This window comes from Haemaphysalis longicornis, unplaced genomic scaffold (assembly GCF_048455015.1).
Source record: "Haemaphysalis longicornis isolate Haplotype H1 unplaced genomic scaffold, Haemaphysalis longicornis Haplotype H1 scaffold_1, whole genome shotgun sequence".
NCBI lineage: Eukaryota > Metazoa > Arthropoda > Arachnida > Ixodida > Ixodidae > Haemaphysalis > Haemaphysalis longicornis.
Genome location: NW_027526203.1, coordinates 301,625,625 through 301,653,500, shown reverse-complemented (window position 1 = coordinate 301,653,500; position 27,876 = coordinate 301,625,625). Strand labels below are relative to the sequence as shown.

The 27,876-nt window shown below is 45.3% G+C and overlaps 1 protein-coding gene across 2 annotated transcripts; it reads left to right on the top strand.

Moving 5' to 3' along the window:
- The first annotated feature begins 3,234 nt into the window (after positions 1 to 3,234).
- LOC144149303 (uncharacterized) lies at positions 3,235 to 14,565 on the top strand. Of its 2 annotated transcripts, none has more exons than XM_077680874.1 (6): positions 3,235 to 3,522; positions 5,223 to 5,328; positions 5,405 to 5,602; positions 8,032 to 8,098; positions 9,726 to 9,804; positions 14,166 to 14,565. In XM_077680874.1, exons 1-6 carry the CDS (start codon positions 3,481 to 3,483, stop codon positions 14,376 to 14,378), a joined length of 705 nt encoding a protein of 234 aa, XP_077537000.1. In that variant the 5' UTR covers positions 3,235 to 3,480; the 3' UTR covers positions 14,379 to 14,565. The 2 variants fall into 2 exon arrangements, with proteins under 2 accessions (XP_077537000.1, XP_077537003.1); XM_077680877.1 differs by having other exon boundaries at positions 3,236 to 3,522; positions 5,259 to 5,328.
- Positions 14,566 to 27,876: the final 13,311 nt, after the last annotated feature.

Sequence of the window (27,876 nt, the reverse complement as noted above, 5' to 3'; positions counted from 1 at the left end):
ATGTATTCCTTGATTTGGCGTGAGGGCGGACGACAAGGAGCGGTGATTTTTTACGTGAACACTGGAGGCCACAGGCTTTAGCACAGTGGCGTACTAGAAGTGAGATGTCATGCATTGGTGTGAGCTTCCTTTAATTTTTGTAACTCTTAGCACATGAGCAAGGTGCGCACAGGGCCGCTACATGGGCGTGAGTTGTCGCGTGACGCTTTCACGTGGCATTCAGCAAAAACGCAGGGGGAAAACCCGTAGATGTTCTTGGTGAGTACACCACCTGTCTTCCCCATCTTCGCGTGGGCTTGTAGCTAAATCGGTAAGACAACGAGCTCTCGCTTTGTTAGTCCATTAGTTCCAGGTTCGATTCCCTGCGGTGCCAGCAAATTCTTTTATTTGTTCGCTGGAGTTTTCTGGTGACACCAACGGTCGCGAAAGAACCCTTCGGGGGTAGAGGTAAAAAGCTTTGCTTTAAAAAGCCCTCGTAGTGCTCTTGTACGCTCACAGAGTTTCGCACAATCTGAAAAAAGTGGCAGGCAGGCACAATCTTTACGTGGTATGTTCTGCGCATTCGAAACTAAAGGCGATCTTCAAAAAAGTAAATTCGCTGAAGGAAACCACGCAAAACGTGCTATGGTCTCGTGGCTAAAACAAGTCAGCGAATTCGTCGAATTCGCAGTTCGCGTTGTTTATAAAATTCTCTTTTCATGTGGTGCATCTTACATCGGCCAAATTGGCCGGTGTTTGAATGATACACTCTAAAAAAAAAGAGAGTCCAAAGGGAGTCGTCGCTGCAATGACTCCCTTAGACTCTACTAAGACTCTCTTTTACGCTCCACGACCCTCTTTAAAACAGGGAGGGGTCACGGGACCCTTGCACTTTGCAATGGGGGTCACGGGTCAACAGCATTTTTAGCATATATTTATTGACTGATTGAATTTCCACAGTGATACTTAGGTTTGTTGCTACCGTACTGCAAGATTTAGTGGCGCAGATACAAAAACATGAAAAGTAAGGGCACACAGGTGTGTGTCCCGTGACTTTGTCCGCTTCTGCGAAAACGGTACAAAATTTGATTTCCTAAGACTGTAAAGCATAAAAAATCTAACGCTGTTTATGGAACACACAAGGTTGAAACGATAAGCTTTCTACGATACAAACGCAAAGTCCACAATGCAAAGTGCTGAGCTAAGATAATGTGGTGTTTATGATTTTTAGTGTGTAATTGGGTCATCTGAATATGCTGCTTCGGTTAGCTCAGTGTTGTCATTGATTTGGACTTTGGTGGATAGGAGTGTCGACTTTTCATTTGTATCGGAGAAAGCTTCGCCTTTTTCATCCTGCTCCTCTTCGTCTTCTTATTATTCTTTTTCAATATGTGCCCTCCAAATTTGTACAGTTGCCTTTCCTACTTCGCGTTTTAACAGCTACGCCACAATTTGCCCTCCCATTGTTTAAAGTTGGCTTTCCTGCGCTGAGTTTATCATCATCATCACCACCATAAGCCCTGATGATGATGATGATGATGATGATGATGCTGATGATTTCTATTGGTTTCCCCTTTGTATCGGGGTGATGACATGTCATCTTACCAAAAAAGACTAATATACCCATGTTTTACACTTTTGGTTCAATACTAGCGCTGCTTAGGGCAGGCACAAAAAGCTTCTTAGGCACAAAATACTTTTTTTTTTCCTGTTACAAGTGGTAACTGTCCTAGGCAATATTCCCCTCTCTGCTTTTCGTCCACCAGCATTCTAATCTTCTTTTCGTCCCCTCGACAGCCTTGAAGTTAACTTCCTCTGTGATACCTTTAAATCCTAGGGCTTCTGACAGCCCAATATTCCCTTCATGTAGATTTGGATGGATACCCTCACATTCTAGCACGATGTGCCGCATAGTTTCTGTTTCTTTTCCGCAGACCACGCATACCCCATCATTTTGTGAATACTTCCCCACAAAACTCTTAGTTCGCAGGCAACCTGCTCTAGCCTCAAAAAGCAAAGCACTGCCCTGGGAATTATCGTATAAATTTTCCTTTCTGATGTTCATCTTCTCAGCCCTGTACATCTCAGCCCCGGACACAAGCCTCCCATTTGATAAAGCTGGCTTTCCTGCAGTGCGTACAGGCGTAAAAGCGCCATGAGTGGGCATAGAGAGCTTCACTTTAACAATTTTTTTGAATATGTCGTATCAGAAAGCAATCATCTACAATACATACCATACCTGTGGTAGCCAAATTATTTTGTTCTTACAATTGTCGGTAACTATGGGCGAATGAAAATGCTAAAGTGCGCAAAGACTAGCAAATATTCTAACATTGCATAGAAACCACATGTAACAATAACACAATATACTTAATATATACGAATTAAAGTCTTTACTGCAATGCTGTTCAATGTTGATGAAATAAGCAGAAAGTATGATTGACATTGCTTCTGTATATGATTTAAATGGGTTGTCTATTTTTTACGTTAAAAACATTGCCAACTGTGCACCGGATAACGCTCTGCGAATAACAACACGAATAAAACTATGCTTCGTAATATATATTGCTACGCAACTAAATGGCCTTCTCAGGAACCCTACAAAATAGGCGGGAGAATATCAGGACGTGTGGCGTGTGTGTGTGTGTAACTAGCTTTTGCGCCACAATTCTGCCGCTCTACAATTCAGCCTCTTTATGCACGATGTTGCGTGCCTGCTTCCTTGCAAAGCTTCGTTGTCGTGCAACAAAGCCTACTTTACTGCAGATGTTATTCTCATTCGCGTTTTACCAATTAAGCAGTATGTTCAATGCTTCATGTGCCACTAGTAATTTTGTACATTAAGTACATATCGATGTAAGGCATCGTACTTGCGCGAGTACAGAACTCTGTGTTCAGATGTCGCGTAAACTTACACCAAGCTGACCGACCAAAAAGCAGAATTCAAGTGTTAGCCATTCAAATCCTTACTTGTAGTTGCTTTTATTCAATAAAAACTACTTCATATTGCGACAATCTTTTTATTTGAATGATTAATGCATGTTTCCCACAATTATTATATATTTGAACCTGTGTGCGAGCGTCGCCTCTTTCAGTGCGTTTAAAAAAGCCGCCAAGTAGTCACGTGACTGATTTGCGTTCGTTTTATAAAAACTTGTGTACATTACGTAAAACGTACATATATAAAAAGTTTCTGCCAGAACGAGATTTCTTTTGTCTAGCGTTTGCTTTAAAACTCAATAACAAGAATACAAATGCAAATATTTTAGACAACGCGAATCAATAGAATCCACTGCGAGCCAAGTGGAGTAAGCCAGTGAGTGGCGCGAAGGCAGCGGGGCGAGTTGACGCATTTTTGTCGAATTCGCGTATCAAAACCGCTGCGGGATGGAAACGGCGTGACACCGGTATGAAATTTGCTGTGCGGAATTCATTGCGCACCGCCTGAAATCGTCTACTAGAGTTCTTCAGTTCGGCAAGTCGACGGCGTGCTACGGTTGAATGCGAAGCCGGAACAAAGGCTGTGTCATCGTGTTTTTTCACGTGAGTACTGTCCCTGCTAATAATACCAAGTGAAATAGTTGTCTCGGTTAGCTTTCCGGACACATGCCGAAAAAGTTGCATATGCTGTGCTTGTTTGCTTGCTGCCTGGCGCCTCGTAAGCATTGTGAAATCTCTCCTTCGCCCCCTCCTCCCTATTTGAGACTGTTAATTCCGTGAAGTGCGCTTCGAAGCTATCGCGCTCGCGAGACCGGCTGCCGCCGCCGCGACCGTCCTTCCTCGCGGCTGCTCGCGGTCTGTGGGCCGCGATATGCGTCGTTGAACTGCCGTACTCCCTGTTCTGTGGCCGCACTCGCTCGCCAACGCGCCCCTACAGCGTACGCGTTGACCGTGTGCTGGCGGCGTTGTCGGGAAAAAAAAAAGTTGGCAAGAGGTGAGGACGCAGGAAATGTAGTTAAACAGATGAGAATTTGCAATGTGCAAGGGGGATAAAATAGTATGCAAATGCAGGACACGGAGAGAGAGTTCGGGCCGCGCGCCAGCGAGCGAGTACGGCAGTTCCACAACGCCTGACGTTGCCAAGCTTCACGAGCTAATGACGAAGCCCGTCTTTGAGTTCAAAGGGGCACAGAATTCATATACGTGGAAATTGGAGGTGAAAGGCGGACATGTGGCCCCGCAGGGAATTAAGTCTCGGGGTGTGTGTGTGGGGAGGAGGGGTATTTTACAGCGCCTACGAGGCGCCTGTTCTAACTTGTTCATGCCGTCCGTACTCTTCAGCACACCCACCTTTTGCCCTCGTCTATTAGCCCACGTCAAGCTTGTCTCTAGCGCTACTGTTGTGTTCGCTGTCTAACGGCTGCTTTTTGCACCATCGGTCGCAGAAAACCATTTGACTGTTGGGCGGAGCGGTACAATTCTCTAATACACGGCGCTAGTTTGCAATGGCAGGCTATTCAAAAGTGTGTCAAGTGTTCCCTTTTTATTCTGTAGTTTTCTTCTTTGACGTTTCGTGAAATAACAAACCGAACTACAAAAAAAACAGTACATGGGGGGTGTAAATCGTTTTGAACCCTTTGGTGCAGCATCATTTTTAACACTGGTCTGCCCGTATAGGCAAACTTGTTGGGACCGTTTAGTGTCCTTTTTATTGGGAAAAGCCATTATGAATGGCATATTGGCTTGTATTGTCATGTTCGCGCGATATTTGCAGGTAAAGAAAATAGGCCCCAATGCAAAATGAACCCTTTAATATAGGCATCAAAAGAAGCCTGGAGCATGCTAAATATTCTTTTGAAGGTAGGTTGTGCTTTTTATGATCACATAGACGGACACAAGAAAACTACGTACAATTTCACGAGTAGACGGCGCCATCTTCTCGTGAAAGCGTGCGTTTTTCTTGTGCCCGTCTCTGTGATCGTAACAAGAGCAACTTACCTTCAAAAGCTTACACCAACTAGCCCGACATAAAGCTGTGCAAAATATTACATGTCCTGATCACACACTCAGAGTGTACTTTCTGTATTTAGTGAGTCGCCTGTTTGCATCATTATTGTCTGCCAGACATGTTGTCACTTGGGCATTACTCCAGCGTGCAGACCAGTGTTGCACAAGTAGATATGCTTCAGCGCTCTTCCTGTCACCCTCATCTTTTGCGCAGTCTTTGTGCGGCATAAATCAACTAGCCAGCAACCAAGTCTTCATCTTCCCTCTCGTTATATTTCGTATGTACTGTATTACAGAGGTATAAACACATCAGCTTGTCTACATTAATTAAGGAGGAGGTGCTCAAGCAAGGAACAAGGTTCGGGTGGAGGCCGATCGCGGAACCAGAGGACTCTGAAGCTGGTGAGCTAACCAGGACTGGAGATGGGCCTGCGGATTCTGTGTACCAGAGGTTCCAGACGAGCGAGTTGGCTTGCAGACAACCGGGCTCGGTTCTACATCTGGCCGCGGTTGGTGGCCACGGCCCACGATGGATCACCACACCTGCCACGCAGGGCGGGGTGCTGCCTGTGCTGCTTTGTCAGAGCAGTACATGCATTCGGGGGCCAGTGCTCTGCTGCAACCTGGACCAACGATGACCCGCGGCACACATCGCTGAATGGTGCTTCTCGTGTTGGTGAGAGCATTTCCGTTTTTCTCTTCGCTTGTACTGGATTTCGGGGGCTGCACATTGACCCTTGTGTCCTTGTTTGGTGCTAAGTTTCCCTTTCACCATTCGCCATTGTAACTCATTCTGTTTCCTTTCTCCCGAGTTCCGTGTGAACGTGTCACACTCCTGCAAGGCCAAGAGAACCTTCGCATCAACAATTAATTTTTGCCGAAAGGTTAGAGTGTCAAGCACCATACACTTGGCTGTTTGGCATGGAAAGACCCAGCATTTGAAACATGTCATAACAGCAGGTAAAATCTTGCAGGGCTGCAGATTTTCATCGACATGGCTGTGTGAGGTTATGCGGGTTTGTAGTAGGTTTCAGGGGATATAAAATTTGCTTGTGCCTGCTTTGGACTGGCCCTTGAGACTTCGAATAGACCTCTCCCGGGGTACGTCACGCGGCGGCCGTGACGTCACGGAAATCGCACGTGCCGGGCGTGGCCGGGAGGGTGGTTGGCAAAACATTCGGACCGGCGCGCGGCGCGTATGCAGTGAGGCTGCATTAGACGCGCGCAAAAGTGGAATTTTTGTTTACGTGTTGGCTTTTCTGATGCCGGTGGGCTGCTGTGCTCTCGGCTACCCAAATTTTGCGAGCAAAATCAGCGGCATCAGACTTTTCGGAGTCCCCACAGAGGTAAATTCGGCGTGTATTGTGGATGCGCGCAATGTGCCGAAGAGGTTGGCAGCCAAAGCAGCGACATAGTCTGCTCTTACTCGTAGCAACATTTCGCATTCTCGAACTTCAGCAGTTCTCCAAAGCGCAGTCATACCGTCTACATTGGCAGTCCACGCTGATTCGTGCAATGAAATGATACTGTTTATCAACCATCTGCTATCATGCAGCACCAGCAGAAATTTGCTCAACTGAAATAGGGGGGGGGGGGGGGGGGGAGGAGGGGCAGACGGAAATTTCCTTGCTGCGAAATATTGTCATGTTTTGAGGAGGTAGAGCACTGTATTAAAAACACAATGAATTCCTAACCTGCTTAGGCGACGCGAAATAAATGTTTCGACGAGGGATCCGCGATAGCCGCCTGCCGCCTGATGACAACGACAATTAAGTTTGGTCTTTTGTTAAGGGGGGATCTGTTCAAGACGAACGAAATTCATTGCTTGTAAGTACAATAAATTTTTACCTGGCCCGCCTAGCTGGCAGCGACCGCCCAGGGACTTCTGTACTGAGAAGACCCCCCATTGCCACTACTGCAAAAACTAATATTGAAATAAAGTTTATTCCTCCTCCTCCTCCTCCTCCTTGATCAATTATATTCTGCCTTGAGGATGCCGGAAAACTGAGATGCTTGCCGTGCTCACTTGTAGCATCGTGCCTTCGGGGCGAGATGGGCCGCTCACGCGACTCGAAAAATGTGTTTGCCCTTAGCGAACAGACTAAGTGAATGTATTCATTTGTTGCGGCCTCCCGACGCTGGCATATGCAGCGGGCGTACATGGACACTAACTTTAACTATCATGAAATAATGACTACCGAAAATATTTCAGTGCACTGTTGGCACTGTCGCAAGATATACGCACTAACCATATGTGGCTGCTATGTTACTCTCACAATGACGATGAACCATTTCGATATTTCACTGGGGTAAAGGTAAGAAAACAATCGGTCAATCTCGTAGAGAACGACATCATCGCGATATTTTTATTGGAATAATTTTTGCCTTTTGCTCTTCATATTTTTGTTTCGTTGCTGCTTATTTTACTATTTAATCCTTTCATGCTTTACCTTTCCTTTTTCCCCTCGACATGAAATCGTGTGTACGCCACTGTCTCCGGGCGACGCAAAGAGACCAAGAACAGGGAGCGTTTAGCTGCCTGAGGCACCGCGCTTAGCTTAAGCGGACCTCGAAAGCAACAATAAATTAGCTTTCCTTGGTATGTGTCCGAACACAAAGAATCTTAAAAAAACATTTTGGGATGCGTCGCAACAGCACCAACCTTCAGAATGGCTCGTTTAGGCTGTTCTGCCGCGCACTGATTATCCGAAAGCGTCGCCGTTCAGTTGACCGTACGGTAAACGAAATTGTTGCGGAGGTTGTAGATGCGGAAAGCTACATGGAGGTGCGACGGCCACAGCTAGGATAGCTAGACCCCCCCCCTGCAATGTGGGAAGCCAGTGACGGCCCGAACCAACGGCACATCATTCCTTTCGGGCGCCGCGCGGCCAGGCCGTGCCGTCGGCGCAGGCGCTTTCTGCCAACCGCCACCTCACTTCGCGGCCGCCAGCAGGCGCCACCCGTTGCGCACGTGCGCTTAGTGACGTCACGTTGTTTACATACAGGGAGAGGTCCATTGCTTGTGCGGTTGACGTCTGTGTAAAATTGTCATTTGTTGCAACTGCTCCTGCCCTTACTTTTTGCCTTGACCTTTGGCTCTATCAGGTATGGCTGCTCTTAATCCTCAAGTCCTGTGGATGTCCATGCTCACGGGGTCTTTGCCTTTTTGGAGGTTTGTATTACACTTGTCTCTATCTTAGTTCTTTCAGTTCAGCTCTCATAACCACCATTTGCTCTCCTAGAGATCGCATAAATATTGTTGATTTCAAATTAATTCCAAATAACGGTTGGCTACTGTTATTGCACGAAGGCATCTTTGGATGTTAAAATGCTGTGAAAATTGCTAAAAATTGAACCTTGGTGTCACTTCTTTTTTATTCCCAGAGAGGTTGTGTCAGTTTTGTGCTTTTCGTTTACGCACCAAAGGCTTCACATAAAAAAACCAAAGCTTCATAATACTAATGGGTCATTCCACGCGAAACGTTCTGGCCCAAAAATTGGCCACCGCCAATTCCGTTGAGAAAAGCAGGTGAAGGAATCCTGAAATACTATGAATACGTCGAAACCTTCATACAACAGCTGTAGAAACCCTAACGAGGATTTGAATATTCAGACAGATTTGATCAGTGGACAAAGCTTCCTCAAGGCAATGTTACACTAAAATAATGCCGAGCACGGCAAACACTAGTTCGGAAAAGTTTTTTTTCCACCCACCGGTTTTGTGAGCAATGTAACCAACATAAATGAAAACATGCAAACCAGTTATTCTCGATAGCACAAAGGCAAAGGAGACTGGGAGAGGGTAAAATGGGGGACAGAAGAAAAGGAGGGCTGGTCAGCCTTAAGAGCAGAAATTGACAAAGGGAGCAATAGAAGAACGGAAACTTGAAGGGAACAGTGCAACAACGCCTTCCCCTTCCCGGAGGGCTCAAATTGGTGCGAGGGGCCAAATATGGCCTACTGTCGAAACAAAATCTAAGTAAAATTATCAGGCTAGATACAAGTTGTTCCAGACGGAGTTCACTATGTGCGGTGCGGCTTCTGTCTTCACTTGCGGCAACTTTTGCTATGTATATTGCACATCTGATATGTTTAATCATTTTTGTGGACCACAACACAGGAAGAAGCAGTTTTCCTCCCTTCATTGACCAGGGCAGTAGTCTGATGTGAAGTGAAGTTTAGAAGCGAATACATGCCCAGAAAATGCTAGGAAAACACCTAAGAGGATGTGGTGGAGAAACGCCACTCTAATGTAGCAGGGCCGGCAGAAGACTCTTGTCTGTCGACATTTTTTAGTGCTAGCCCATATTGCGTCTCTCATGCCAAAGCCTCAGTGAGAAATTTGAAAATATTCTGTGTTGCTTGCGTATTTCTGACTAATGTATTTCCGGCTTGGAAGGGAGCCGAGTGAGTACTGAAAAGCTAGTTCTTTCAAACTAAACAAAGCTGTATTCAGTCTTTATGGACCCTTTACTGCATGTGTTATTGCTTGCTTGCTGCAGAAACAGTGCTGACGTCATCTGTGTGTTTACAGCAATTCCGCGTTTTTCACAAACTTGTAATCCAGTTCCACTTCTAATACTGCTAAATGAAAGTAGTGCGGAAGTAGAGACCCTGATAATAAAGCAATTGTTAATGCACCGTGAAAATATGAGGAACGTAGCAATTACCACATTGCATTTGTTAAGCTGGAGCCCTGTGGATATTTTTCCTTATGGCCTCCTCTATACTCTTTTGTTGGTCCCCCACATCTTATTAATTTCCATGTCACAGTGATATGTATTTTTTTTTATCATTAGATGCAAGAGGGGTGGATACACTGTCCTGCGGCCTGTTTTGCTGAATGAAAGTGGTGTCGAAGCCTTCAGAGAAGCACTGGTAAGTACAGCAGTAATTACTTTTAATGAAATCACTTCGCAGGAGCTTTGGAAAAACTGAGTGTTGCTTCTTTGTGTGGTTTTAGAATTTTTAGAAAAACGGTTGTGTCAGCGAAATTGCTTAAATTTCTTGGAATCGTTCCCAGTCTTCAAAAATCATCTATCGATTTCTCTATAATCTCGCTCCGAATAATCTTCGAAAAAAAACCCCCCGCAGAAGCAGACAAAAAAGGCATATTTTGAGCTACTAGCTACCAAACTTCAAAACAACTACCTGGTTTGATAACCACGCCACCACTGTGACACCGTGACACACCTCCTAAATTTCCCCTACGGACCCTGGCATCAATGAATATCTTGATGTGTGGGTGGGTTTTGTATTTTTAAGCTATTTTGGCAGTGATAACGCTCGTTTCTCACGAAATGGTCTTCCAGATCGGCCTAGTCATGCTAATACTACAAGCAATTAGGTTAACGCTCCCATATTCAACTCATAAAAAGCTCTCACACAGTTGCAATTTCAACAACTTCAGCCAACGTAGTCATGAATAAAATAAGCCACTAGAAAAACAGTTGTCTTTAGTAACAGTTTTCCAAGAAAAATAGCTTGGTTGAATTTGTCTCATGACAGCTGATTAAAGCTAGAGTTTGAAGGTAATTCTTTTTCTGTGAACGAAGCGATGCTTCCTACTACTAAAACCTGTCCCAAACATCAAAACGCTCGAGACGGCCCGAAAATCCAGAAGCTGCCGTATGCATTGTGATGCTCGCTAAGTACACTACTTCTGGCGTTGACGCTGATATCTGCTAAGAATAGACTTCGGAATATGGCATGCAGACAGGGCGGTAACTTTCTTTTTATCGCAGAAAGTCTACCAATTTTTGGGGTCTAACAAAACATTTTTGTGTAAACATATTGATTAGGCACATTCTGCATCAGCTCAAAATGCAGATTATTCGATGCCCTTTCCAACAAGAGCAGATTCGCAAATTAACAAAATCAGTTTTTGGCCAAACGTTGCAAATATGGATAAGTTGTGTATATCAGTTCGCAAATAGTTTAAAAAGTTTGGAGTATAATTTTTGACAAACATAAAAAACACATCTTGGAAAAAAGTTTAGTTGCCCAGTACAATTTGTCAGATATGAAAAACATGTTACCATGTGTGGTGCCCTCGTTCTGCAGTGAAGCCCTACCTCTGTTTCAAAATATGCAATTTCGGATAGTTTACTGAAAAAAATCGGGTGGTTTGGCATTATTAAAGGCACTAATTTGTCCCCACATGATGTAGAAACATCTTGTCAATGGTTGACATCGCATTAATGGTCAGGTAAAAATTCGGGATAGGACAAAAACTGCTTGGGGCTGAAAACAAAACTCGGTCACTGTCAGTTTACTATCATGCACCTGTTGAAGCTTTCACTTGCTGGTTGTTATAATCTTCTGGCTTACTTTTAACCCTGCTTTCAGGAATGAGGTGCGATGCACTGGAACAGTGCCCAGCTAGCTATCCCCGAGTAACTGTTGCGTGACAAATGAAAAAGGCGTTCAGCTCTATGAGCCTCCTGCATTGCACCTCCACCTAACATTTTAGAAAACAAACAATACCAAACTTGTGGCAGACTCTGTCAGAATATGTAGTTCTACTAAGGAGCAACTCTAGACCTCCGAAAATATCCTCGTACAGAATCAAAACTGAAGCCAATTTTAAGCTCTCTCTCTTCGCCTTAACTGATGTCCGATGACTTGAGGTTATCAATTGACTTTCAACTGGAACTCTTATTGCACAAGTAAGGCATGGGTGAAGTGAAATCACAAACGGCATGCTTTTTTTTAGGAAAAGAATAACACCAAATAACAAAATAACACCAAGTCATCGGATATCAGTTCAGACAAGTAGAGATTTCCAATCAGCCTTGAACACTGCCAGCTGTTCACTGGCCAGTTTTGTTAGTATGAGGCTATTTTTGGAGGTCTAGTGTTGCTTCTTACTGCAACTGTCTATTCTGGCAGTCTCCAAAAGGTTTGATATGGTGCCTTTTTGAAAATGTTAGGCAGCACTCTTTTCGCCGTGCGAAAGCTTGCTGGGCACAATTCTAGTGCATCGCAAGTTATTCCTGCAACCAGGGCTACCATAGCGAGTCAGACGATGACAATAAACCGCAAGTGGATGTTCTGGTAGATAATTGATGATCAGAATGTCAACAAAAATGCACCACTGAGATTGGTTTTAAATTCCAAGCGGATTTTTTGGCATATCTTGCCGTGAATCTGGTGCTTGCTGTAGTCCTTAATAAGATGTTTTTACATCACGTGGGGACTAAGTTGGGCCCCTAATAATATCAAACCATTTCAGAGAACCATCCAAAATTGTGTATTTTGGAATGAATGTTCGGCTTCACCACGAGACGCGGGCACCATGCGTGCAAGCACCACGTGGGCACCACGGGGACAAATTAATTTGCACTAGTGAATTTTTTCTTGGACAGGATTTTTTAATGTAAACCTTCAAAATGCGTATTTTAAATTTTTTCCACTATTGGTGGTTTGTTATGCACAACTTCTTTTTTTTTCATTTTTCTTTACGGTGACAAAAGTTTGATTTGGGTTTTTTTTTTGCGATCATTATTTATGCAAACATTACACAACTGGTGCTAGCAAGGGCGTTGAATCATCCGCATTTTTGCCACTGCACTATGTGCCTAACCAACACATTTAGCAAAAAGAAATGTTTCTTAGAGCCCTAAAAACTGGTCAATTTTCTGCGGTAACAAAAGAGTTGAAATCAACGCTGGTGTCAGCTTTACTGCATCACTCTGAATTTGTGCAGAGAAGCCCCTCTAGTGCATGAGAAGTTCGAGAACAAAAAGTTGGACATCCAAAGTCAGTAAATTGGGATAGGGAAATTATTGTGGCATGTCCCATCAAGGCTGTAGTGTCAGCTTTACTGCATCGCTCACAACTCGTGCAGAAAAGCCCATCCAGGGAATTAGAAACTTTGGAACAAGTTTTGTGCCAAATTTAATTATATGAGAAGTTAAAAAATCAGGGTACGGAAACTAAACGCGTTGACAATAATTCAAATAGACAAGTGGTTTAAAATTTTTTCTTGTGGCCACTAAAAACATGAAGAAACCGAGGCACGTAACAAGGCAGTGGTGCCCTTTCTACTGACAACTTAGGTTTCTTTTCCATCAGTAATAAGTGTGATCTCGATAACTATAACTGTAAGCATTATTTAGTGCTTCATGCGTTCACTTAAGCTAAAAACTGTTGAAGGAAAAAACTAAACGGGGTGCAGACATTGCATGCAGAGTAGAAAATATAGTCAGCGTATTGAATAACTTAAAAAAAGCGTTAAAGTTAATCAGTGAAGCGTAGATAGAAGGTTCAGGCAAAGTGCTATCAAGCCTAAAAGCAAAAGAAAAGCGCAACAAGCAGCACACCCAGCGGTTTTTTCCCAGGGAATGGGGGGGATCTATGATGTGTCGTTCCCATCTGGAAAGTCGATGTATCCAATTTGTCCCTTGGCTTTTTGCATGTACCCACTCATTGCGAATCATGCAAGTACAAGCCTTTCTAGGGCCAAGTTTGACTTCTGCAAAGAAGCTAAAGCACTGATTTGGGAGCTTTCAGATGTTTATTACATAAAAAACGGGAGCACAGTGAACCTGTATTGCAATAAGCTTGAATATTTAGACACTTCGCTATGATTCCTTTGTTGCCATTGTGCGGCCCACTATTAAAGGGTGTTATTTTAGACGATGCACTCAATAAACTTAGTTGCAAGCAAGTGCTTGTCCTATCATCTTCTTTGTCATGTGCTATGGACTCGACTTTTTAAGAACTATGTACCAACTTTCCTCATGCTTTTTACTGAACAGTTTGAGTTAGACTTTGTACCTCTCCAGTGTTTTGCAGTGTGGAGCATGCCCTTTGTGCAGCAGGTGTCTCAGTTCACTTACTGCTTTGTTACTCGTGCTGCCTTTAAGCTTTACATAGATATTTTCATACCATCAAAAGGAGGGAGTAGCAGCCTTTTGCACTCATAAATTCTTAGTCTCCCTCCCTGGAGCTTTCAGATCGTCTTTATGGATGCAATAATTTTTGAAGCTTTTGCATTTCTGGGGTGTCCATATGTAACTTCATACATTATACATATGTTCCCTCATACAAAACATTTCATAACAAAAGCCAAATGGCGAAGCAAGGAAATGTAATGGCAAAAGGTGTGCTCCTCGCCCTCTTTTTTGTCAGGCACTGGGCAGTTAGCCTGTTGTTGATGATTTTACTGTGCTGGCTACAATTTCATTTTGCTTTTGTCTTATCGTTCAATTTCTTTTCATTGATATTTCTGGCAGGTCCGAGACAAGGCCTGGTCCGAGACGCCAGGACCCGAGGACACCTTGCAACGCTTGTGCACGGCCTGTGAAGATTTCTGGATTGACTTCATGGACTTGTGTAAGAAGTCTGCCTTAGAAAAACAGCAACAAGGAAAGAAGCCTTTAAAAATTATTGCAATTTATTTCCACACCAGTTTAACCTTGCACCAGCAGGTATGCAAAACTGGTTAACACAAAACTTGTTTTTGTGATTTAATATCATGCCTGTTAGTCTAGCAAACCTGCGTTGTGACAAGCCATAGCAAGCAGTAAAACATGCTTAGTGTATCTGTATTTTTAGGCTATTTGCTGGTTATTTTGTAATTTAAAACAGCTGTGATACCCTAAGCTGGCTTTTCATTCAAATGTGTATCACTTTCGTCTTTAATAAATAATAAAATAATTTTCAAATACTTTTGGTTTGCTTTGCTATACTTGTATGAAACTGCTCATGAAGCTGCATGCATGTGGGCTAAAATTGCACTTGCACGTATACTGCAATGATTCCACCAGCAGTATTACTGACCATCTCTGGGAAGGTCACCCATACACTTCCACGACTCTGTCGCCATAAGCATCACGGGACTCTTTAAAAAGGGGCGTCCTCACAACTCTTGTTACAGGGTCGCAATGATCATCAGGCAGGAGTCCCGTGACTCTCTTTTTTCTTTAGATAGGTCAGTGCTGACTCTAAGGAGGTAGTCACCCATATTCTACTGTGACTACTGTGACGGGGTCCGTGTGACCCCCTTTCAATAAGAGTAGCGTGACTCTGCGAAAGGGGTCGATGAAGAGTCAAATCTGTGGCGAGTAAATACCCCCCAAAGAGGGTCACAGGGACTCCTTTTTTTCTTAGTGTGTAGACTTCGAGCGCAACAACGCTTGCAAACAACTGCAATCGCCGGTCCATATAGCTGCCCACTGTGTGGGTCGCAAGAAAGTCTTTCCTGTTAATTTCTCTCCACCTTCGTGTGGACAAAATTCTCTTTGCCGGTTGGCCTGTTTTTGTACTGTTGCAATTGGGTATAACCGGTTGTACTTCGTGTGGTACCGGGGAGCTATTGAAAGCTCCATTTACTCGATGGGCTAGGTGTGGATGCGCGGCTGGCCATGCAACTGAGCTGTCATGCTCTCGGGACCAGAGAGTGAGGGAGGTGGCAGAGGCTGTTAATTAATATGTTCTCGGAGGCACATGGCGAATGTGTTAAGCGTGCCGACAATAGCGCGCACTGATAAGGAGATCGCAATGCTAAAGAAAAAATCCGATGTCTTGTGAGCACACGTGAGCAGTTTCACTAGGATTGTACCCCCACCACTACCTCGCATGCACACATGAAACGATCAACACTTCGATTAAACCAGTTGCAAATTTGCGCACCAACATAAGCTTTGTCTGTTGCACTGTCCCTGTCATTCTTCCAAGGATGCAGCGCACGCTAAATTTCAATTCAATACCGGCGTTGACCTTCAATTATAGCTTTTTTTGCGTTTGTTTGGCCGGCTTCTGAAATATAGTAACTTTAGTAGGTTGGAAGAAGACGTCTATTGAGTTTATAAACCTAGCCTTAGACATTATATTTCAAATGGTGAACCAATGCATTCGCTGTTCTAACATTCCCTACCTCATTCTGACGACCACCCCTGAAACAGTTGGTACCGTGCTACACATAGATAGATTTTGCGATCACAACCTTCCTCAAGTAAGCCTTAACATTCGGCTTGCGTTCACTGGCACTGAAACAAAAAAAAATCACGGTTACAGTAAAGGTGACTACAGCAAAATTAACGCCGAACTCGAGACCTTCTATACTGACACATTCCTGCCATCTTTCTACAGTCGTAACATGAGTGATAACTGGGTGGTCTACAGAGACAAATTATTTTCCCTAGCCGACCGTACATTCCCTTATTTCAGTCAAAAAGGATAAAGATAACCTCTAGCTTAGAAACAAAACGAAGCGTTTATTGACACCAAATTTTTACGTCATATTTTTATTGCTTAGATCGATTCCTACGGGGCTAACTATCATGAAACACTAGTTCAAATACATCATCGGACGATAAATGAGGGACTATAACGCCGCGATAACCGCCGTCAACGGCTGCCGTTTCAAAAAGCCCTGAGTTCGCGGGCGCCCAAAAGTACGCTAGGATGTCACGGTTTCCGCTGAACCGGGCCGGCGCTATCACGTGGGTATGCGAAAACCTGTGACGCTCCATCCACGCGCCAGACGGTTGCGCCTTGTCATTAGCCGGGTGCCAGGTAGACGTCAAGGAGCAGGGGAGCACACGGCTGCGTCACCTCGTTTGCTCTGCCACATCCTGATGTCACACGATGTCGATTTCGGTGGAAGCCTCAAGCACAGCAGTCTCGTCGGCGCTACATTTGCACTCAATTTAGGATATGTTCCACGTGACGCGTGCTGTTTATAATTTACGCAGGGTACGCTGGTGGGTAAAGGAAAGGAACTGTACAATAATATCAGCCCCGAAAATTGGTATCAGTACCCCTTTAACACCGTTGGGTGGGTAGTTTAGCGCACGTGAAATCCGCTCCCAGAAACCGCTGGCGACCTCAGCGTTCTGCGCAGGCACACTGGCGTCTGCGCTCCGCTGGCCGAAAATCCGCTCAGCTAAAACTCTCTAGTTTTGCATTTTCTTAAAAGCGGCAATATCCTTTTTATTTTTCCCAGCACATGGAAAGGTTCATTCCCTACTGGAAATCCTAACGGCATTGCACATCCTTAAAATTTCAGCTTTTCCTTCTATGCATAACGCATTGCAAATCAATGTGATTCCCATAGCAAGGGGGAAAATGGAATCAGTTTGTGAGAATGAAATATCAAGCTATGTCATAATAACAGTGTTTACAAACTGCTATTTTCCCTTCTTAATGTATATATTATTCGACCAGGAGCACAGCCTGAGGGGGAACTTTCAGAGACTGAAAAAATAAAAGAAAAAAATTCCCCCGCACCTCCCCGAAGGGAATCGTGCAGAAATTCGAATGCATTGGGTGCACCGATGAGTGTGTTGCGAGTAATGGCGTAATTAATGGCGAGAGTGTGAACGTAATCCTTTATTCATCAGCACCTGTTTGTGTTATCGTTGTACCTGACGGCCACAATCACTGCCTTGTGATCGCTAAAGTGCACGGTCAAAGGGTCTTTGAGAAGCATACGCGCGTCACAGTTTCGCGTAAAGACCAGATCAATGCAACTCCCGTGAATGGTAGTGGGGCACGTGTCGAAGCCGGCAGAGAGACAATGCATAGAGTGCCTGGTCTGCATGTACTCGACCAGCCACTCGCCACTCTTCTTGCGCACGTCAACGTTGAAGTCGCCAACCAAGACTATGGGGTCAGAGGGTTTGAAGCGCACGCGCACACTTTCCATAGCCGCGTCCAGCTGCGCGGCAACGGCTTCTCGAGCGAGGTTGGGAGCGAGGTACACGGCCACCACAAAGACTCCGTCTCCGGTGTAGGCAAGGGTGTACAAGTCCTTGTAGGGAGACGTGTCTCGAACGGGAGACGTGGCAACGGCGTGCGATATCAAGTTCCCATACACGTTAGACACGAGACTAACACCGCAGTACTGGAGGAGCACGGAGAGATAACACCTGCGGGCGCACGCCGACGGAGCACGACAACCCCCGACTAAGAAATGCATTCGCATTTACGACGACGACGACGACGAAGGCAGAACTACGAGGCGCGCGCTCACGTGCGCTCGCGCTAAAGGAATGCAGGCGCACGCCGCTCGATGGACGCAAGACAACCGCCGACTAATAAATGCATTCGCATTTAAAACGATTTTGATAATTTATAAAACGAAATGAAAGAAAAAATTGCGCCCACCTCCCCGCGAGGGGAACCGTGTGTAGATGCGACGCATCGTGGGGTTCACTTGGTGTTTCCGTTGGATTGATTCTGAAATCGCGTGAAACGTGTCGGGAACGCGCATGATTATTATGTTTTATGATTATTATTATGTTTTCTTGGCCAATCTTGGTCAATCTCTCTAAGTGGTATGCTTGGGGCTTCGCTGTCGCAACGACCTTTACTCCATCATTGTTGCTGTAAGTGGGAGCTTCTTTTCTTTTATTGCAAGTGTTAATCATTGCCCCATCATGCGTTGTATCAGTAGCATCTTGACGTATTTTGAATGAGTCAAGGATATAAGGCGCGTTCGTAGCATTTGATTCTGTCTCGGTTTTGTGGCGCAGTGGGAAGAGCACCATGTACCTCGCGTTCCGCCCACTGGGGCGTGGGATCGAAACCGGGCGCCGCTAACTATTATTTTTTTTATAGTGTAGGGGGAGGGGTGTGGACGGACAACGCCGTATGGAGGGACAAGGCGAGTGAATGAGATGCAGTCGCATCTAAAACGGAAATAGCATGTAAATGACACGTGCTTACAGGGTTTTATTCATAGTGATTGGGAACTTCCACACTCATGACTGTAACAGGGCTGGACGAAGCTACTCGGGTGCCGATTCATTGAGCTTACTCGAAACACCAAAAAAATATTTTTTTTCTGCATCCTGTCTGCACTACGCTGTTATTAAACATGTGAATAATTGTCATTCATATGCTGAGATCAAAGTTGGGGGGGGGGGGGGGGGGTGAAGCATGTAACAGTCCGGCGCTTTCTGTCTTTGCATGGGGCGTTTCTTCTGAAAATGATCAATTATACATTGTTGCTAAAGTATCTTTGGACAATATGATCATGGTTCAAGCACAGCTATAATGGCTCTTCGTTAAACAGCTAGCGCCTGATTTTCAATTCTCGCGCGCTAGTAGAAAGCATGCCGATACCGTTTAGGATTGCGATATTTCCGTCTACCGACGATAAATTGAGTAGCTTCAGTTCGCACGCAAAGTAGATAAAAGCACCTAGAAGCTCAGCAATAAAAGACGAAATGTTGTAGGTATATTTAAAAAGGCAAATAACACTGACTAGAAGCGACACCGTCGCGTTCCTTGTTGTCGTTTCCTCCTCTTCAAAATGGCTCTGTTTTCTTTTCTTTTTTTTTTTTTCGCGCCCAGTGTCGCGTCGCTTCGAGCTGTGGTTTTGCTTCTCGTCAGGAGCAGCGCTATTTTTTTCGGCTGTCTACGATCACAGACATCCCGAACCAAGGAAAACACTCATTTCTAACGCCAAAACCCCGTCATTCCCAAAGACGGCCAGCAGTTTACAGAATCCGGCCCCTTGTATGACTAGAACTTGAGTATGCACAAACCGGCAGCGGCTTGATAACTGCTAATTCGATTACGTCTGGTGTGCGTGGTCGCAACACTTGACACGGGGGAACCAGGACGATCCGCAGACAACGATACGTCGCACGCTGCCGAACAAGCTTTCACGCACGTATCTAAAAAAAGGGAAAGGGGGAGAAATAGCACAGCACGAAACGCGAAGTTACCGTAACCACTACATAAATATCATAATGGGACATCTTGAAGGTAGCGCACTTAAACACGGACACTGGCGAAAGAAACGACAAACCACAGCGCTGTGGTTTGTCGTTTCTTTCGCTAGTGACCGTGTTTAAGTGCGCTACCTTCAAGATGTCCCATTTGCATTACCAACTAGCCCAGTTGTCACTTCTTCTACACATAAATATCAGTCAGAGCAGGCAATACTAGCTACAGGGCATCCGTAATTGAAAATAAATCTAATCCACAGAAGCTCCCACGGCAAGTCTGGTCCTTCCTCGACGAACCTTCGGTCTTTTTACAACGAAGCTGTATACCTCTCGTTGGTGTAAAAATGTCGTGGCGTAAACGCAAAACGCACTGCAGGAAAGTCAACTTTCACTGGCAATGGTGATGATAGTGGATGAATTCAAGAAAAAAAAACAGTTCCCGTGTTCGGATTCGAACATGGGTCCTTCGCGATATGTAGCCGATGTCAATGCGATTGTGCCATTCCGACGCGGTCGAAGCCGTTCGCATTTGGAGAGGGGTACATGGACGTATCCAGTAATTAAACATAAATATGCAACCCTCAGTCAAACGGCTACGATGGTTTAAAATTCGTTTCAATAAGCATCATACCGCATATGATGGATGATAAGGTCCTGTGAACAATGGGAACACCCTCGCACGCGTTCCCGGTAAAGGTTAGGTTGCAGCTGCTTTCGAAAGGGCCGTTTGATCTCATTTGAAACTCTCATGTGAAGTGCAAACCGCATAATGGTTTATAACCAAGCCTGCGGCAATGGGAGCACGTTCCTTCACCCCGCTTGTGTTTCCCGGTTGCATAAAATGTAGCGAAAATGGTCGCAGAACCAATCACGGTCTACAACAGCGACCACAAAGCGATTATCACTACCATTACTCTAAAGTAATAATAAAACATACCCCCCATCAGCATGTGTGGTGTTTCATACAGCTTCGCTGGACATTCACGTTCGCAGGGCGGGATGGTGGCCACAGTTTTTTCCTTTAGCGGAGGTGGTTAGTATATTTAGCCATTACTTCCCTCTAATATTGTCACCTGTCACGATTGTTTACTGCTCTAAAAGGGAATTGCGATCGCAGCACCAAGATGTAAAACATGCGCGCCTTCGCAGCGCGTGGGACATGAAATAACAGGCGTCAGGGAATAGTTTTCCGTTTGTATGGTCAGAGTCTTTCAATGCTTTACTGGTCACGAAACTCCTCCGTAACTCAATGGGAGAGCTTCATATGCTGCGTTTGGCCGCCGCGCGGTGGCGACACCCTCTCACTGAGGTCACTCCTCGGGCGGCGTTGCGCTGGCTCGAACGGCGGAGCCGCGGCGAGTTGTGTTTGTTTTGTGCGGGAAAAAAATGTAACGTGCATATCGCGCTCTTGTGATGCGACTTAAGTAGTGCAACGACGATGCCGAACATGTGTTGCGTCCCGGGATGTCGTTCCTTGTACAACGATACCACAGAAAATGTTTCCTTGTTCTGTTTACCGAGCGACGGGCAGCTGTGTGAGAAATGGAGGGGCGTCATTCCAAGCAAAGCAACGGGAGATTTCAGCTTCGATTATTAGTGTGCGACTGTGTGAAAAAATGCATCGTGTGTGAGAATGGAAAAAGCAATGTACCCTTTTGAGAGCATCGTGGACCTAGAGTTGTACAAGGCTAACTTAAAGCCGGATTTTTGTCAGGTCAGTCAGGTAGTAGCGGTGCTTCATTACCTGTTTGCAAACTTGTATTACCTTGCGCTCACGCTCGCGTATAAAAAAAGCTTTGGGACGTCCGTGTGCTTTTACTTTTCATATTTCCGCGAATTATCCCTTAGGGTTCGTTTTGTTTGTTTTGTAACCGCGCGTGGCCGATTCCAGTTTCTTATCTGGCGTTTAAACCGTAGTGCCCGTTTGCTCTTTTTGTCGTACGTCCCGTCGGGCAATATTGTTCGATATGGAAAGGGTGCCACCTTGTGGCTAACTTGATTTTTTGTTTCTTCGGCTATGTTCTCGATCCTATTTCCACGGATCTGAAATTAATAACGTTCCAAGAGTAATGCAAGCATAGCAAACGCCGCGCAACTCACTTTATCGAGAGAGAGAGAGAGAGAGAGAGAGAGAGAGAGAGAGAGAGAGAGAGAGAGAGAGGACATTTATTGAAAGGGCTCCCCCTTATGGGGCGGTGGCGGCTGCCCACAAGGCCGCAGCGACCTGCAGGCCTGGGGAGGTGACTAGCACCTGGTCCGAAACCTCGGAGCTCCGACGTTCATCTGTTCACGTCACACTGCGGACTGCTTCTTCGACGTTTGTGTCTCATTCTAGTCTTTTGTAGTGCAGGAGATCGCTAGCTCGCTGCGTTCAGAAAAGCTTTGCGTCCTTCTTGGCTACGTGGCAATATTCTGTTTCCTCCGTGTGCTGCACATTGCAGCGCGAAAAAATAAATTTTTGTACGCTGGACCACGCTCTTTTGTCTCCCTTCGTGACATTGAAATTTTTTGTTGCGTGGGATAAAATCAGTTTCATTGTTTCGCTTCCTGTTTTTGCAAGGATTGCAAAGCGTCGAGGCAGAAAGACACATGGTGCAACATATATCTCTTCGTTTTTGATCCTTCGCGTTTCTGCAGCATTTTTAGATGTTCACAAGTATGTACCCACTCATCGAAACGACAGTACTAGTGGTCTATCTCTTTTAGCGTTCTGTGCATTCCAGAGCAATCAACGGATTCATTAAGCGTAGTCTGAACGACGCGTACTTGGTTTCTTTCAGTTTTTTATTGTATTATCGATAGGCCCGCAGCAGTCCGTGACTACACAGCTACCGTTTGTGTAGTATTTACAACTTTGCTTTAAGAAAAGAAGCAATATAGATTTAAAATCCGTAAACACGACGGCGCAGCGCTTGTGCCAGAGCACTCAGAAGCCGTTGCCGTTCGCGGCCGAAGTCTACGGTAACTTACTTCGAAAAATAAAACCCCATTGAAGTCAGGTGATAAACACAATAACTGGACTATTCATCGCTAACTACTACGAAAAAAAAAACACACTTAATCAGCGCGCAGACACCAAAAGCAGCGAGCTTTTGCACTCCAAGAGCTGGCCAATACGCCGCACGCGCGGCGGCTGGATGACCTTCGTGCGGCGGTGGCGCCTGTAGCGGCGCGCGCGGTCCCTATATGAAGCGAGCGCCGAAGTTTCGTGACCAGTAAAGCATTGAAGGACTCTGGTATGGTCAAAGCTAAAGGCCAACAGTCAAACAACGTAGAGATATCTTCCCTCTCGCATGTACCCCCATGATACGAGTTGTTGTTTAGCGCCGCCCTTGTAACTTTCCTCAACTGTGACATTTTTAGTTCACGGGAACTGCGTAGATGGCGCTACCTAGCAATTTATCCCAGGGACCTATGTCACTTCTAATATTTTTTGCAATTTCTGAACTTTTTCGTTGATAACTGCTGTATGTTGAATAAACGAATCACAGCCAGCTACCTTAACATTGCATACACACAAAGAAAACATTGAAACTGTGCTAAACATATTTCGCGACGAGCTTTTACCCCTCATAAGCAGAGAAAATAAGCATTAAAAGGATATCTGTACAAACGTTATAAAGCAAACGCGCGAGGTACAGTAGATGTACCACTAAAAATGTTTGTCACCAAAAATGTCGTCCTTTCACCACCAAAGTTAAATCGAAAAAAAAAAAAACAGCTGCGGCGTCCGGAATCGACATCCCTTCCCTGCAAAATGAAATCAACGCAAAGTGCCTGAGGTAAAACCGCTCGGCCATCGGCACATGGAAGCGCTGAATGAAGAGTGCGCTTATGTAGCTGCTAGGCGATAACAGCGACTGTGTTTCAGAAATTGTCAATTTGGAACGCTTTATCGTCCGCGTGATGACTTGTCGTTTGCACGCAAGGGAAGCAAAGTCCCTGCTCTAGCTATATCAGTTAACACAACTTGCACTTCAGCCACTGTGTTGTCACTAGGCGCGTTTTTGTGGCTGAAAGTGGCCCCAAATTTTAGCTGCTTCCATAGGCTCCCATTGTTTAAACTTCATTCGCTGTGGGAACAACTAATGTTGCGTGCGCACACGTGCTGTGGCCTTTAAAATGTTCGCAGTGATTACTGGAAGCGTTCCCCGTCCTCACAAATTCAATTTATGCCCTGTATTTTTAATTAAATTCAAAAAACAGCCTCTTCCCATTGAAAACGCGCGTGCTTCGCGTCGGGGCCACCAGGGGCGTCATTGCTTCGTGTCCCAGATTTCTGGATATGAGCACTTAAGGCATCTTGGCACTAAATCAATGCTGAAATGGCTATGCGGAGGTCCGACTTCCGTTTGAAATCAACTTACTGGTTGTCTTCAATGACCCTTTAACAACAAGTTACCCTTATGCCTCATCACTGCAACCGATTGTTCCTCCGTGTGGTGCAAAGTGTGTTACTGTGAGTATTTTCAACGTGAAACGAACCGTTTCTGTGATTTGTAGGACTGATTCTGCTATTAATTACTGCAGTGACAACAAGCTATGAAAGAAAATCCCGCCATCTCCACGAAGTGAATGATGATGAGAGGGGCGAATCTAAAATGCTTATCAGCAGACAATGTGACGCATTAAGTGCAAGCTGCTTTCATAGTGTGTGCATTGACATTAGGATATGGCCCCCTGGCAGAATGATGCGCTGCGCGAGATTTTGCCGTACCTAAAAGGACAGGCAACTCATTTTTACGGAGTATAGGATCTGTAAAAGGGTTGCGAGTTGGGCGAGTTGGTAATTATGCATTGCGAAAAATAAACTGCGCGCAAATTAGCGAGGACAAGAACACATGAAGACGGCATGCACAAGCGCACACTCGCAACTAGTTTATTATTGCACAATTCAAAGCTTTATATGCCCAAGCGCCCAATTGCCGCGCCCCCAATGCGTCAGTTCTCGGCGCACTCAGCCGAAAATACTAAAAAACCGTAACAACAAAACCACAAAACGAACTTTGAGGCGCAGGAAAGGCGAAAAATCAGCAAAGATAACCGCATCATACATGGATTAAGACTCCCCTCCCACCCCCAACACGCATTCCCAGAAGAAGCACCGAAATAGCGCTCAATGTGCGTCTAAATATGCGACTTCTCGATTAAGCAGGGCGATGTAAGGATGACTGATACATTCGGAACCAGCTTTTCTGATGTGGCTGGCTTCTACAATTTTTCGCGTTCGCTGGTTCTTATGTCGCAAAAGGATGGCTGTGCGCTCAAACACAGGGACACAATCAGGTCTGCATGCGCGGCAATGAGAAGATAAGTGGCTCAGGTCAAGTTGAAAAATGAAAAAAAAAAAATATACGGTAATTTTAGACGTCGTACGCTCGAGTTTGTGACAACGTACCCGTGTGCGGCTCTGTCCTGAAGTTCGGAGAAATGCAGGCGGGTTGTGTTATATTTCTCGTCTTGCATTACGCTTTCTTTTATATATTAGCGCCCTCTTTCCCGATCTCTCCACCTTCCTTCCTATGCTTCCCGCTTCCGTCTGACTGCGCTGATTTTCGCCAGCACGAAGTAACCGTTACGTTGCTTTGAAACGACGCCGCGCGCGACAAACGATTTTATCTCGAATGCCCTGTTACAAACCGGCCTACAAAAGAATGCGAACGCATACCCCAAAACCCACAAACAAGTAAAATAATACGACTGTGCGCTTTTTTCTTTGCCCGTGCGTGTACGAGCTGTGAGCGGCACGGGAACCAGGGTACTTCGCTGTTAACCCTATCCAAACGTTTGACAAATGCATCGACTGATGAAAGACCACTTACCAGCGAGCTGTCCACACCTGTCGCCGTATCCAAATGCTGTTTGCGGCCGTTCCTCGTGTGACAGGGGCACATGAAAATCTTTCCACCAAATGGCACTACTAGTCCTTCACAAATAAGAAAAAACGACGGCCCAACGCGAGGCTTGTAGCTCCGGCCGCGCCGTCACCGGCCGCGCTGCGTTGATAGTTGTTTACATCCGGGCAGCCAGTCGTGCCGCCAGGGCAAGTTGAGTCGCTGCAGTCGGGTGCGTTGGCGCGCTGGCACGAGAATTTAAATCGTCTATGTATGCGCAAGCAAGCGAAGCAGATGAACATTGCAATTGTTTGCAACGGCGAGAACTGCATCTTCGTTAGCAGCAGAGTTTGACAACACCTATCGCCAAAATAAACAGATTGAGACAACCCGGCCGCGCTCTCTGCCTGTGATCCCGCTGGTTGAAGCATCTATACGGGTATACGTACGGTATTGGTTTTGTAGCTGCGTGCAACCGTCGCGTCCTGCTCACTCGTTCTAATTAGCATTAGGCCACGCTTGAAGTGCTGGTGCACGGAGACAACAGAAGACTAACATGGCGACCGCCCGCTTGAGATGATTACCTCAGATAGGGCGTTTATTGTGGACGTGGTAGTATACAAGGAACGGAACGCCATCTCACAAATGGTGTTAAGTTGTTCTAAATCCTCCCTTTTGCTACCCGGATGGGCAACGGTACTACCATGGAGGTTCGTCCACTTCTTTAGATCATGCCTAGGGAGTACATTTTTTTCTATAGGTACTTTTCAGGGCACATTACTTGATTAAAACTCCATTTCCGGCTAGTTTGCGTTTACAGTGCAGCCTAATACCCGTGCCACACGTACACAAAAAATGACATTAAGTGTTTAAGGCCTTAAGATGGCAAATGTCATTAATTGGGCGGGCCGTGCTACACGCGAAAATGCAAAGGCATTAAATGTGTTAGGCATGATGGTGATCATGACCAAAAAGAAAAATTCACTCATATTTTAGAAGTCTTTAATGTAGAGAAAAACGCCTTAGAAGCATTAAAGCTTCTTTTTGCTAAAGAAAATTTTATGAGAAATAGTGTTTTCTTGAAAATGGTGGGAGCCGTTTCTGAAAGTGGCTTCAGCATGCCGTCGCCGGCCAGCGGTAGCCAAATCCGAAAAATTTAGCACGAAGAGTAACGCGATGCTCTTACTTTTGCCTCTGTTCTAGTGAACTTCATCTTCTTCAAAACTTCGCTACCAATTGTGCACAAAAAATTGTCATATTTCGAAGTTTAGCTACATTTCCGCGTCAACACTCTGGTGCTGAGAGTTTCGGTGGCTTCATTTGGTGCTCATCGCGTTCGAGAGTAGGCAGATTTAAGGTGTTCGCGAAGGTAAATGAGTTGTGCACAACTCCTTAAACCAAAATGACATTAAAGCGAATGGCATTAGATTTTTGCGTGTAGCAGCAAATTAATGGCATTAAAACTTAGGCATTAAGCATTTAATGTCATTTTTCGTGTACGTGTGGCACGGGTATAATTGGTACCTATATATGTGGTGCCCGGGGCAGTAGTATCCAGACCAGTATTCACGTTGCTCGCTCAATTAAAATGCGCGTGTCCGAGGAAATGTGACAATTAACCCAGTGGACCACAGACGTCCATCGAACATCCGTTGGACATCTGGTGTCGGACATTTGGACGTCCGTCAGACATCCGCAAAAAGCCAGCGGACGTTTTACAGACGTCCGTGGGATGGTCCGATGCAAAGGAATTGGTCATCCTACGAACGTCCGACAGACGTCCTAGCCGGATTTTCCGACATCCGGCGGATGTTCAAAATTGGACATTTCCAAACCGAAATGTACAGGGGACGTCCAGGGGACAACAAAATGCGGATATTGGATGTCCACCGGACGCCCGCTTCTAGTCCTAAATTTTTCGAATCGGGGAGAACCTGTACTCGCTGTAAACCTCAGTGCTTTGTTGATAACATGCCTTGAAGCACCACTCCAGCTTTACGAATACTTGATACAAAAGCCTCTTATGTAGCTTGTTTTGGCACAGCCCTAATTATAAATGCTTGCCCCATGCATTCTGTGGTCAGACAACACCACAACCTATTCATATTTCTCTTGCCAAGAGTGCAAACAGTGATGTTACAGAAGCATAATACAGTGGAACGTTGCAAGCTTATCGTCATGACTTTTCAATAAGGACTATGCATACACTGCGGGCTGTTGTGTCAACACATATAAATATAAATAAGTTGTAGTAGGCAGTTACCACCTCTGTGAACAGGATGCTTTAACATGACAGCCCGCAGTGTACACATGGTTCCGTATTGAAAAGTGGTTACGATAATAAGCTCGCAACTTTCCAAGGTATTATGCTACTGCAAGCATCACTGCTCCCACTCTTGCCAAGAAAAATATGAATAGGGTGTGGAGTT

Coding starts and splice junctions, on each gene's coding strand:
- LOC144149303 (XM_077680874.1), top strand. CDS start 3,481: ATGCGAAGCCGGAACAAAGGCTGTGTCATCGTGTTTTTTCAC. Junction 5,603..8,031: donor GAATGGTGCTTCTCGTGTTG/GTGAGAGCATTT, acceptor TGGCTCTATCAG/GTATGGCTGCTCTTAATCCT. Junction 9,805..14,165: donor AAGCCTTCAGAGAAGCACTG/GTAAGTACAGCA, acceptor TATTTCTGGCAG/GTCCGAGACAAGGCCTGGTC.